The following is a 14,523-nucleotide window of genomic DNA, read 5'->3' on the forward strand; positions in this document are numbered from 1 at the left end:
GGGTATTTTATTTTGTGAAGTTTTATAAATGAGTTCTTAGGCATTTGCTTTGAGTTTCTGTGATAGCTTATAACTTAATTAGTTTCTATTCTTTACAATTATGAGCTTTCATTATGACATTGATTTAAATATGTTCTTCAGTGAAGTGGTTTAATATCAGATGTTTGTTCTTTTTATTTTTAAAAGTACAGTTCATTAAATTAAAGTAATTTTCATTAATAGAATCCATATAATTCATAAATAGTTGAAGCAAGATGAAAGTCTCTTTAAACTTTTTTTTCTTGAGATAAACTATTTCTTTGATCTGCTTAGTAATTGGCCAATTTCATCAGCTATTAGGTTTTCTCATACTTCTTTTGATAAATCAAGTTTTGAAGATGCTGGGCTTAATTTACCCAATTTACTTTTCTGTACACATATGTTGATAATTTTCTAGTATCTATTGTGTGAATTTAGAGAATCTCTCTGGTTTATCTAATGACTTTTTCTTAGTCATTAATTTGACAGAAGAATGTTCATTTTGACCATGCTTCTTTCTACTTTGGTGGGCCTTATGCAATACATTATTTGAGTATGTACTTAAGCTTCAAAACTTGACTTTTTTCTTAGTCAAATTCTCTTTCATACCAAAAATCTTGACATTCTTCTTGTGATAATATATTCTGAAATAAGATGTTGAGTATTAAGGAATATTGTGTTAAATATTTTATTAAATAAGAAATGCTCATCCATCTAAATGGGCAGAAGTCAGATTGGCCAGCTGTACACTGCAAAACCAAAGACATTCCACTCACATAGACAACATAATGCATGGTAGTCGGTGGCATTTCATATTAACAATTAATTTTTAAAGCCAAATAATATATTGAGGTTTTTAATAGCAAGATTATTTTTATTTTTATTTTATTTTATTTTTGGTGGTACTGGGGTTCCTGAAAACCCTTCTACCTCTGGGATACACTTCCAGATTTATCTTATACTTTTTTATTTTTGGAAACAGGATCTCATAAGCCAGTGTGGCTGGTTTTGAACCTGTGCAGTCTTCCTGTCTCTGCCTCCCAAGCACAGGGACTACAAGCATGCGCCACCACGCCCGACTTGCAAGGTTTTTTTTAAAATCCAGTTTGTTCTGTATCACAATATGTGGTCAGCTGGCAGCATTGTCTCAGGAGGATGATTTTACACGCTCGGTCCCCTGGCTTCAGGTTTTTACAATGATTTTAGCTTCTAAAATACTCTTCAGTTTAGTGAACTAGCCTGCTTTTTGTTTGCAAGCCCACCACCAGAAATTGTGGTTTAGATAAATATTTCAAAATCTTAAGAAGCAGCCTTTTGTGACACAAGTTTGTTCAACTATGTAAGTATTCAAAGCTTGAAAAAATACAGGGTAGAGATGTGTATGATTCTTTATTTCACCACCTTACATCAGTGTTGGGGCTGCTTCCCTCTCTGGCAGCTCTGAGGCACAGGGAGGAGATCAGAGAAGGTGGCATTTTAGCTACCCTTTTCCCTGTTAGAAGCCTTAAGCTACAAATAGGAACCAGTATCTCTTTCAATAGCTTTTGGGCACTTAGGATCTAGCTCCAAGTACCTGTTTACAAGTTAAACCGTACTGATGGTAGATCTGGTATTTGTAAATCATTCACAGTTCTTCCAGACTGCATGTGGTTCACCAAACAGGAGTTATTTTTACCATAAGCACGGTTCCCTCATAAAACAGCTGAAATTCTATCTTTATGAGTTTCTAGGAAAATAGAGCTAGAAGAGGTGGGTCCAAGGTCACAAGGCCTCACAGTCTCATCATCTAATCTTCACAAGTTGAGTAGACAGAAAAACCTTTCCATTTTTAATCTTCAAAAATTTGCTATGTTAATCTATTCCTTTAGCTTCTTTATAGACTGAGCATTTTATAGTTTTTATTTTTTATGTTTATTTAATGAACATAATTTAACCTTTCATTTTATATCCCAGGTAGTATGTATGTATGTATATATGTATGTTTTCAACTAACAGTATGTAATAAAAAGTTTCAAAATAATAAATGAGTATCTACTAATTTAATAGATATACATTATTGTATAATTCTTTTTAAAAATTAACGCAATATTATAAGGGCTGGATATGTAGCTAGTGATAGAGAACATGCCTAGTAGAACATGCCTTCCCCTTCCTCCTACCCATGCTTGGCTTTCTGATTGACTTTGATATGTTTAAGTACATCATGTGCTTTAAAGAGTTTCCCTCATCCCCCCTCCCATCCTCTCAGAGAGGTCACCTTCATTGATCCTCTATAGGGTCCCTTCTTCATATAGAGTTGCTCCTGTTACCCATTTCTTCCTAGTTTTTGCACATTAGGAAAAGCATCTGATTTCTTATTTTTTTGTGACATTTCACTTTATTCTTTTTTTTTATTTTTAAAGTACAATGATTATATTGCACAATAGATTTCCTGAACTTATTTCTAAATGCCATGATTTTGTTCTCCCTTATGGCTGGGAAAAATTCCATTGTTTACACATCCCATAGTTTTGAAATCCACTCATCCATTGAAGGACATCTTGGCTGGTTCCACAGTTTGGCAACGGTGAACTATGCAGCTATGAGCATGGATGTTCATGCATTAGTTTGGTATTTTGGTTTTCATTCTTTTGGGTAGATACCCAGAGGTGGTATTGCTCCATCAATGATGGTGAGAATCAAGAAAGATCACCCTAAGATCTTTAAAAAAAAACTTTTTTTTTTTTGGTGGTACTGGGAGTGGAATCCAGGGCCTCTTCTACCTACAATCTACACTCCCAGACCTATTTTATACTTTATTTGGAAACAGGGTCTCACTAAGTTGCTGAGAGCCTCACTAAGTAGCGGAGGCTGGCTTTGAACCTGTGTGATCCTCCTGTCTCAGCCTCCCAAGTGCTGGGATTACAAATATGCACCACCATGCCTGGCTAACATCTTTATAATTTAAGTGAAAATTAATGCTTTAAAAGTGGTTCTTTGAGAATTTTCATTAACAACTTAATGTTAAAAAGAACCATTCTATATAGAGCTTCCTTGGTTTACTTTAGCAAGTTAATAATTATTTGTTAGAGATGTTATTATTACTTCAAAAAACTTCATTTAATTATTCCCACTAAATTTGGCTTTATTGTTAACTTATTAATGTATGCTAAGAAATATTTAGTTGAGTTATGAATTATGAGTTAAATTGAACAAACTAATAAAATACCTCTTATTGATGTAAGTTGATCAGAATGTTAACATTTTTTCAATATTGTATTCTTATTGATATTTACTGTGTTTTTGTAAGGAAGGATTCATTGACCTTTTAAATATACATTCCTCTCCGGGTATGGTGGTGCAGGCTTGTAATCCCCGCACTTGAGAGGTGGAGACAGGAGGATTGTGCAGGTTCCAAGCTAGCCGCACTGGCTTAAGAGATCCTGTTTCAAAATATAAAATAGGTCTGGGAGTGTAGCTCGGAAGTGGAAGGGCTTCCTGGAACTCCAGTGTCACCTCCACCCCCCAAAAAAAATATATGCATTCCTAAAAAACAGAAATTAACATAAATAATTAAGAATAAATTCAATATTATAATTATACTTTAAACTTTACTGTTTTTAAAGAGAAAGTTGAAAGGCATGACACTGTTTTCTTTTATATTTTGCAGGTACATTTTTTTGATTTTAAGTTAGTACCACTCAGTCAGAAAATGGAAAGCCTCATGTGGATTAAGGAATTTGCAAAGGAAGTGAAAAAAAGAAACATTTTGTTATGTGGTCTTCTGATGAATTATTCACAGGTAGGTTATATGTTGGCATCTTCAGAATGTATGTTTGTGGACTATAATTTATAATAAAAACCAATTTTTAAAAAAAGATATTAAAAAGAATATTATAACTAAAAATTCACTAATCTGTTCACATGATATAGTATTTAGAACCTTTTAAGTCTAAAAGAAAAATTTTAAAAACTCATATGTTTTTGGAAAAATATGTAAAGTGTCAGATACTTCATGTTAGGTAGCCCACATAGGATTACCAGGCTTAACAAATGAACATACAGAATGTCCAAAAATGGATTTCAGATAAATAACTTGTTTTTGTCAGTATGTTCTAAATTTGGAATTTACATTTAATGTTTAGCTGAATTCCTATATTTAACAGTCACAAGACTATCACAGTGATATAATCCAAAATTGCTTATTTAGGGTATGTTCAAATAAGCACCTGAAATCAATGTCTGACATTCAGATTATGTTGGTGTGTGGTACTTAACTAGAGAAGAAATACATTTGTTATCACTCTTTTAATGGTAACAAGTTAATATGTGTTAAAGGCAAAATAAGCTGGAATTTAGAAATGCTACTTTTTAAAAAACATTTGAAGAATCGATTAGAGAAGTTGGATTTGCCCTTTGTTCATTAATTATACCTATGACTATAATTTCTTAAAGGTACTATACAGAAGGCTTAGCAAGCTTGTCAATTGCCTTTGGATTAGTCTGGAATAAATGTGACTTATTACTGACTTCCCAGAGAATGACAGATATTTAAAATTACTTATGGAGGATGAATAACAGCTATTGTTTATGAAATTATTCAAGGTTCATTTTTAGCCTCCAGGGTAAATTTTTTAAACAAATTGATTTTAATTAATTATAAGGACATTATTTAGCTCATCCTTTGGTTTTCTTTAACTTTGAGGTGGTTGTTTACTTTGTCTGCAAAATATGAAAGTATGACTTCAGTTAGTCATCAAGAAGGAAAATGTTTACTTGGAATGTAAACGTGGAATTGTAAAATGTTGATGCTCCAGGGCCTTTTGGTAACCAAGGCCCAAGGAGATAATTACTTGCCTATGAGAGCATAAGTGGCAGAGTAAGAACTTGGGTCTGTATCCTCAGCTAAGAACATCTCTTTTTCAAGAAATTGTTATTTTGGTGGTATTATGTATAATATAGTGGTAAAAATAAATTCTTACATTTTCCAAAGGAGTCATAGGTGCACACTTAATGCCACATTGTTCATATATAAAAGAGTTTATTGGGGAAAATCTCAAAAGCAAGGAAATAGAGGATCATATACAATCCCTGCTGTCTTACTTCTATGACTTAACCAGCAAGAAAGATCTGCTTGCACTATAGCTAACTTTCCAGTAGAGAATTAGGTTGCTAGGTAAACTATTGAAGGCCCAATTAAACTTGCATTTCAAATAAACCATGAACAATTTTCAGTATTAATTATGGCCAAATATTACATGGAATATGCATACATATATTTAAAAATTCTCCTTGACCTGAATAAGTGTGGAATCAGATTCATCTCTAGAGCCTCTGAAAGGAAATGCAACCCTGCCAACACCTAGGGTTTGGCCTTATACTTTAAAGGACACAATTGAGCCATGCTGTACGTAGACTCTTGTCCTACAGACTGTGGCCCTGGGCTACTCTGGTATATTGTTCCTTCATTCTAAGTGTCCTAAGAGCTTCAGGCTAGTGCTAGCATCAGGGACACTTTTCATTCCTTGGTAGCCTTCTCAGCCTCTTCCATTTCCTGTGCTATCAATTCACTGTAGAAAAGTCTCTCTGCTTTAAAAAAAAAAAGTTCTTTATTTACTCATAAATCAATTTTAAATTTAACTGGATATTATGTGTTTATATCTTATAAATCTGGCAAATGTAATACAGGATTTTCCTATCCCTGGATGTTCTATGTATTTATGGGGCGGGTGTAGTGCATATTTTTATAGCTCTGTACTTGATTGAAAAGTGGAACTTTTGGCAAAAAGAGGCCTTTAATCCCATTGCTTGTTATCAGACCCTTGTTATTTTAAGCTATAACCTACAAAGCTAGCTTACTAGTAAGCTACCATAAGTAGAGAGGAGAGAAGCCTTTCAAGATATCTTTCCCTCATTTTTGGAATTGAAGATAATATTCTTGTGTATTACTTATTTCTTCTTACAAAACTATTATAGTTATATATACAATGTCCCCTAAAACTCATTTATTAATATTCAGAATTGATATAATTGAGTCCTGGAGGTTTTAATCACAGCTGTGGATGAATCCTTCATAATGGATTTGCCTGGGTGGTACTCTGTAGACCAATAGGGTATGTCTGGAGGAGGTGGTCACTCGGGGTTCAGCCTTGGGGATTATACACGTTTCCCTCTCCCCTGGCTCATTCTTTTGCTTCTGGTCTCCATTATGTGAGCATAGGTCATGTGCTCTCCCCTTCTCTACTTCCTGTCACAATGACCTGAGATCCCAGGTACCTGGCCTCACAGGGACAGAACCCCAAACCTTAAGACAATAACTCTTCTTTCCTCTAAGTTACACTGTCAATCTTTAGATTATAGCTGAAAGAATGCAGTGAAGATGTTCCAAATATGTGAATATTGAAAATATAGTGTTTATTTTGTCCTCAAAGACACAGATAGGAGTTTATTCAATAACCTAACACAATGTCTAATGTATGATTTACCCTACAGAACTTTTATGAGAGAACCCTGGGATATTTATCTGCTATGCCATTAAAAGAGTTATGGTTAAAATGAGAAATATCAATAAATAAACAGACTTTTGAAATGAAGTGTTTCTCACAAACACTTAAATGAAGTATTTTTCACAAAACACTAATGAGCACTTCACATTTTTTTTTTTTTTTTTTTTTTTTTTTGCGGGTCTGGGGATGGAACCCAGGGACATTTGACCTCCGAGCTACACCCCATGCCCTATATATTTTTTTATTCTTTATTTTGAAACCGGGTCTCACTGAATTGCAGAGGGCCTCACTAAGTAGCTGAGACTGGCCGCGAACCACGATCCTCCGGTCTCAGCCTCCCAAATGCTGTGATTTCAAGTGTGTGCCACCATGCCTAGCTAAGCACTTCACATCTTAAATTGAAAAAAGGTCATTTCAAATTTTATTTTACATTTCTCCTATAACCCTTTTATTATACACAATGCATGAAATTAATATTTCCTAGATACAACTTTGGAAAACTCTCCTCACATTGTATACCAAAGAAACAACTGTATTCTGTACAGTTTTATTTCTGTATGACTTTTTCCACTTAGTCAATTCAGTCTTTCCAGTATTGAATGCCTACTTGACATTCTGTCAGTACCACAGAGTCATAAAGGAAGGGTGAAACTTCCAGTCCCTGCACATTGAAAAGACCTGGTGTTGGTTTGTGCTTTCCACAGTACTGTAAGATACAATGTTTTGTAGTTTTCACACATTGGGCCTTGATCCCCAAAGCTAGTCTTTACTTTCTCTTAATGAGTTTTCCTAGGTTGTTATTGTGTATCCCTATAAATCTGTGATCAGAAAGCCTTTATAGATTCATAACCATTTTTCTTAAGCATCAAGTGCTGCTTCACTGGTATGTTAATAGCCCTTCCTTGGAAGACAGCATACATTGACTTGATTTCAAAGTATTTGTTATAAATAGACTATAGGCCCCACCTCATAATTTTTTTGGCCCAGAAAATGAAGTTGAAGTTATTTATTAAGTATTGTGGCCCAGGAATCAGTTTTTATTATGGATCCTCCAAATGATTCCTGTACCTAATAGTATTTGAGAACTGTGGATCAAGAAGTTAAAAAAAAAAAGTATTTGTTATATATATGGTGTTTCTGGCTTAAGGAAGAATTGCTTTTTTTTCTGCAAATGATATTTCTGATTAAGGTAGTTGCTCTTTATTTTTTTTTTCTGTTGTTCCTTTACAGTATTGATTAATACAGTGTTTATAGTTGAATAGAATTATATAAGCTTTTTATATTAATTTAACAACTGCTGCTATTTCTCTTTAATTTGTATCTGTATAAACTTTATGTTGTGTGAATGTGTATTTTTTTTGGGGGGGGGGCTGGGGATGGAACCTAGGGGCATTTGTCCATCAAGCTACACTCCCTGCCCTATTTATTATTCTTTATTTTGAAACAAGGTCTGGTCTCAGCTTCCCAAATGCTGGGATTACCAGGTGAGCCACCATGCCCGGCTTTAAATGTGTAAAATCATCTGTGTAGGATTTTCAGTGTTTGGTTGTCGCGTCCCTCGACCAGCGATTAAGACACGACACGAAGCTCTTCTTGCAAGCCGTTTATTCAGGATACTAGTAATGGCGGAATGGCAGAATGGCATGGCCTGGCAAAGATCTACCTTGCGCAGGGGATTATAAACATTAACCCTCCCAATCACTCCCTGCCACGTCTCACTCACTCATTGGCTCATGCTCCTCAGGCCACCACCACCACCACCACCACCACCACCACCACCACCACCACCACCACCACCACCACGTCATGCGTTACATAACCTTAACCTCCAAATATGGAGTTGCTTCCTGCACAGCCATGTGTCAATCAAGCTCAGAGGCAGGAAGCCGGCGCCATTTTCTAGTTCAGAGGCAGGAAGCCGGTGCCATCTTCTAATGGCGGCTCGCCACATTTGGTGAATTTAAGCTTATGACTTTTTTGGTGGCGCTGGGGATTGAACCCAGGGATATTCTACTTTTGAGGTATACCCCCAGCCCAGTTTTTTATTTTTTACTTTGAAACAGGTCTTACTAAATTGCAGAGGGCCTCACTAAGTAAGTAGCTGAGGCTGACCACAACCAGATTCTTCTTGTCTCAGCTTCCCAAGTACTGGGATTATAAGCAATACTTATATTTGAACTTCTATGTCAATAAAAATTTTAAAGCCTTTCAGATTTATAATGTCCTGTAGCACCTTTCTACTTAATATTTGCATTTTATATGCTGGAGTATTTGGAGATCTCCAAATACATAAGTTTAAGGTTAATGAGTTTTCTATAACTATTATAACTGATTGTTTACTCTGCTTAATTAGTGTCTGTTTCCTTCTAAATTGAAATACTAGCTATGTAACCTTGGGCAAGTATGTAAGTTTTGTGAGTCTCAGATTGTCTGAAATGCAGACATTGTAACTTAAAACCTGTGAAGATGAGAAGGTGGAGTCTCAAAATAAGTGCTGGCTGTGCTAAGTGACACCACACATCTCTCACTTCGACACAATCTGAAACCTGCACCTGGTTTTTCTTTCCTCTCATTAGTGTCCATAAATTTCACCTCTACGATTTTCTCTTTCAGAAGGAAATTATTCATTACATTAATATATTTCACTACAGTCTAGAGGGTGAACATGTTTTTTAGACATCATAATAAAAATAAAGTGGAAGAGGGAAAAACAAGAGGGGAGTTTGAAGATATACCTTGGAAGGATAAGGGAAATATTAAACATGGCTGTATGGCAGGGAGTATGGTCACCTTTAGTCTGCCTATGTTCATTTTATCCTATTCCCTACTGAACTCTTATTCCATCAGTTTTCTATTGAAACTATTAGTTTCCATAAAGGAAATAGTACTTTTGAAGGCAGTGTTTGGCTTAGTGAGCATCTTCATAGAATGGGAATAAAGGAAAACACTGAACCACTCGGCAGAGCTACAGATACCAACTTTGAAAGAGCAGGGGATCAGACTCTATCTCCCTATCCTTGCTCTTGGATTCCACATTATTTTCTGTTTGTTTCTACAACTACAGATCTGGAGGCATACAAAAAATGGAAGAAATTAACCAAAAGATTTCTGTAAACTTTTGTTTAGCAATTATTTGTAATAGATTTGAGAATCATTGTACAAACCTCCAAAGAAGGATATAAAATGATAAAATGAAGGTCTTTTTCAACAATATCACGTTAGATGGATCATACCACAAAGTATAACAGACTATGAGTTCAATACATTCTTTTCTATTGTCTGAATTTTGAAGGTTTGCCTTACATTTACCACAAATGAAGTCATAATAAAACTTTAGGAAATATATGTACAAGTCCAATTTCTCTCAGGTTCTTTAGACACAAAGACTGAATGTCTAAGATTCAATACCAGTTTTCTATCCCAAATGCCCCCAATATCTTGGATCTGTATAAGTGACATCTTTCAAATGCGCATGCTTATTTGTAGAACAAATGGGCGTATCAAGTAGTAAACAAAGAAGAGAAAAAAATCTTTCTCAAAAATGATGATCTTAGGGAAGTTAGACTTTGTTTGCTGCAATGAGCAATGACTTGGAATTTAACTGGGAATTATTTACTAAACACAAGATACTTTTCACGGCACTGAATCATATGGCATGCACACCAAACATGCAGCACCAAGTCTGTTTACAGAAACCCATGATGTCCCGTGTGGAGTAAGTCAGGCCTTTTTGATGTGGGAATATTTATGAGACTAAATATTTTTCACTTTCAATATTGTTTTGCCCTTTATAGTTTAAAGTTAGTCATTTAGGAAAATATGAAGGTCATAAAATGTTTTCAAAATTGTGCAAATTTGAAAAACAACATTGTCTTTAGAGAGTTTGTTCAGCTCACTTGGTTGACTGATTAAAAGCTGGCAGTAGGATCATTTATTTATATCTGAATGAAAAAATAATATTAGACATATTTTTGCCACAAATCTCTGTTTTTTTGATAAAAGAATCTTTCTTGTATGAAAATGAAGGCAAATGTCCTCTACAGAGGTACTACCCTGAAAAATTATAGTGAATTAATTCCTTTAGACAACATATTCATTTCCTGTTACTGTGTAACCAAAATTTAGTGGTTTAAAGAATAACATTCATTATCTCACAGTCTGTATGTAGGTCCTCTGGCTCCGGATCTCTCAAGGATGCAATCATTCTATGTTTCTCCAAGGAATGATGCTCTTTCTAGCTTACTCACCTTTCTGTTGGCAGGATTCAGTTTCTTCAGTTATTCATAATTTCATGAGCTTGTGGCTAGTGGCCTTCCAGTTCCTTGCTACACAAACCTCTCCATAATGTCTTGAAATAGCATAGAATGCAGGAAAGAGAGCCAGGGAGAATAAGTCCTACTCTTCTACAACATGATTACCAAGCAACATCTCATCACCTTTGTTATATCATATTCATCAGAAGCAAATCCTCATTTTCACTCTTGCTCAGAGGAGGAGTAAAAGGGAACCATTATCTGGTGGTTCCAATCATTAGGAGCCATATCAGATGCTGCCTAGTATGATAATAGTGGAGTCTATGTTGTAGACTAATTATTATATTTTCTTTTACTTACCACCAGGCAAATAAAGGTATTGGTTAACTAAATAGGGCTATAAGTTTTCAGTTATGATAACACACAACTTATATACATATGCATATACCCAAGTATATAAGTATATTTTTATATGATTTTTCCTTGACATGTGAGTAGTGATAATAGATGGAAAAAGTATAGAAAGAGAAGTAGTATGCCAAAAGGAACCTTGCTTTTACATTACTTGTATAATTTTTTAATGTATTACATATTTCTCAAACACATTAGTGTAAATATTTCACTATTTACTAATTTTATTTCTTAATTGAAAAGATAGGGAAGCCTGGCATGGTGACACAAGCTTTTAATCCCAGTACTTGGAAGGCTAAGACAGGAGGATCACAGGTTTGAAGCCAGCCTTGAGAACTTAGTGAGGCCCTCCACAACTTAGTGAGACCTTGTTTCTGAATAAGAAATAAAATTTGGTTGGGGGTTTAGCTTGGAGATAAAATTCCTTTGGGTTCAATACCCAGTGCCAAAAATTAAAAAAAAAAAAGAAAAGAAGAAGAAAGAAAGGGGATTTGCTGAGGGAAAAACTATGAATTGAATACTGAAATGGCCATCTTCAGCCATGACTTTAACTTCTTGTTTCAAACTTGTGGCCTTTCTTAAGTCACTTAAATTTATGTCTATCTCTTTTCAATTATAAAATGGTCACATTATTTTATATACCAACTATAAATTCAATATACTGGTAAGATTAATCAATAATTTACATTTATATCATTTATGTTTAAATCTTCAAGATTTTTACTGCATTCTACAGTGTTTCCGTTTTATATTGTCCAACTTAAAATCTTATATCTTCATATTGATTTCAGATCTTTCCATTCATTCTGAATCATATCATCCCGCTTATTTGCTGAGTGCCCAGTACCTAGTGTGAACTACACACTAAACTAAGCACCAAGGAGGAAAATTTCAATTTGTGTGGAGTTCACAGCTGGGATATCATACACTTTAAAATTCCAAGGGTTTATATTTTAAGCACCACTAATAAGAATGTGTTATGTAAATGTATTTTCTATCTTCTACCAAATATCTGGGTTGAACATTAGTCAAAGACAATTTTTGATAAAGGTGGAACTGACAATAACTATTGGAGGAGTTGAGAAAGGGTGAAGGGAGTGATATTCACTCTGTCTGCTATGCCAAATAATTGGGTACAAGGCAGATTCTGTGTGACATAGGGAGGCTCAGAGGTCTTTTTATTTTTTTAATCATATAGTAATGCCTTTCTGAAGAGTTATGGAGTTAAAAGATCAGAATTTATGAGTGTTGTAGAGAAATTCAGATGAATAATCTCAAATTAGTGAATTATAGAGTGCTTGCCTTCTCTCCCTAATGTATGGTAGCATTTCCAATGCATGTAGTTAAAAATAATTTCAGTATAGAACAAACACTGCAAAAGCAATAAAAGTGGTGCTAAATATGTATAAAATATGTTAGAACTTCTTTTAGAAGAAAAGATAAAAATTAGCAAAAAAAGTTGAGATAGTTCAATAATATTAAAACATTTAAAAATCTATTATCCCTTTTTTGGTGAGACTTTATAATCTTCCTATCCTTTGGCATAACTTGAGAAATATTGTTGATACTATATTGTGCTTTATATTTCAATTAAAGAGTTATGTTAATGGAGTGTAAATATGTTTATAGGTAGGCTGTATTATTTTGATTCAGGTTAGTGAAGACAGTATTACAAAATCATTGCTTTTAAGTGATGATGTCACTGTTGAGAAAGTTGAATAGCATTAAATACATTAAAAGCATGTAAGGTACGAGGTGTGTCTTAGAGAACTGGGAAAACGTTTCCAGAAAACAGTTTCTCTAATATTAAAGTTATAAAAATAAGTTAGTGTCTGACAACTGGTAACTTGCTAGTAATCTTTAGTGAATACTTGTTTGTGGATGTGTAAAAAGTATTCAGAAGTGTCACAAGTTATCATTCAATTTCCTATAAACCGCCTAATATAACACCTACTGTTACTAATACCAATGAAAAGGTAAAAGTATGATTTAATTTCAGTCTTTTCTCAGTTTCTGGTATTTTAGTAATGAGATAGGAAAAAAATAGGCATACAAAATAAGCTGAAAGACAAAAAAAAAACTGAGTAATTAGTTCCTGGAAAACCGTTTTCTAATGTTTGTGGCATTATTTCAGCCCTTTGAAATAAAATGTGTTGTATCTGTATTGCTTACAGCAGATTTATATAGACTTTCCTTAAATAACATTTGAATGAAGGAGCTATCTTTCCCTGTTTATTTTCATTTTATGGAACACTAATTATACAAACTGTAGAAGCAGCTGTACAAAGAACTCTAATACTGCAGTGTCAAATGAAGCTAGAACAGAACATCACGTGCATGCTAGAGGACTTGAAAGCATCAAGTAGTGTGGGAAGTGGAGCTAGATGGAAAAAATGTGAAGCCAAAATAGTTTTTTTAAGATTTGACATTCTAGTCAGAAGTGATGCTTGCCTGTAATTTCATCTGCTCAGGAGGATAAGGCAGGGGGATCACAAGTTTAAGGTTTGCCTCCACAACTTATTGAGACTTTGTCTCAGAATGAATTAAAAAGTCTGGGTTCTAGCTTGGTGGCAAAGTGACCCTGGATTTAAGGCACAGTACAGAAAGAAAGAAAGAAAGAAAGAAAGAAAGAAAGAAAGAAAGAGAAAGAGCGAGCCAGATTTGACATTCTAAATAAATTATAATAAGCATATGGAGCTATTGACTTTTAGGTATTGTATAAAACTTAGGTCAAAAGTAAGTAATTAAAAAAACAACAACAACACTGAACTCCCCCCCTAAAAAAAAAAAAAAATTATCTTTCCCAGGATTATTTCCTAGGAATGAGAGTGGAGAGATGATGTTTTGGGAGCTCTTCTCACTGCTCTGACCTAATAAACGTGACCACATAACTTAGAGGAAGATTTATTTGCCTTCAGTTTTGCAGATATTAGGCTGAGTCTGTGAAGCTCAGGGTATGGTTGTGGGAAGCAGAGATAAGGAAAGAGGCATCCCCAAGGCCATGATCCAAAGACTTTCTTGGCAACCAACCCCACCTCCACCAGCCTTGCTCCTCCAAGGCTAAGGGGACCTTCTAAATCCAAACCATTACAGATGGTAGCATTTAGTGCTATGTAAGTTTCTTATTTTCTTCCCCAGTTAAAAATTATAAAAGATTATAGTTTGTATTATTAGAATTTACCTTCAAGCCGGGCGTGGTTGGCGCACGCTTGTAATCCCCACTTGGGAGGCAGAGACAGGAGGATTGCGCTGGTTCTGAGCCAGCCTCGCTGGCTGAAGAGACCCTGTTTCCACATAAAAAAGTTTAAAAAATAGGTCTGGGAGTGTAGCCCGTGGGAGTGTATCCCGGAGGTAGA

The 14,523-nt window shown here is 34.8% G+C and overlaps 1 protein-coding gene across 3 annotated transcripts in view; it reads left to right on the plus strand.

Moving 5' to 3' along the window:
- Window positions 1–14,523, plus strand: part of CRPPA (CDP-L-ribitol pyrophosphorylase A) — a gene marked incomplete at its 3' end in the record, with an annotated part of 296,095 nt that overhangs the window by 163,967 nt on the left and 117,605 nt on the right. For all 3 annotated transcript variants that reach the window (XM_080701694.1, XM_080701695.1, XM_080701696.1), the window contains one exon: window positions 3,668–3,799. In XM_080701694.1, coding sequence (XP_080557820.1) covers window positions 3,668–3,799 — 132 coding nt within the window. The remainder of the gene's footprint in view (window positions 1–3,667; window positions 3,800–14,523) is intronic.

Source organism: Muscardinus avellanarius (genome assembly GCF_963383645.1).
Source record: "Muscardinus avellanarius genome assembly, chromosome: 9".
NCBI lineage: Eukaryota > Metazoa > Chordata > Mammalia > Rodentia > Gliridae > Muscardinus > Muscardinus avellanarius.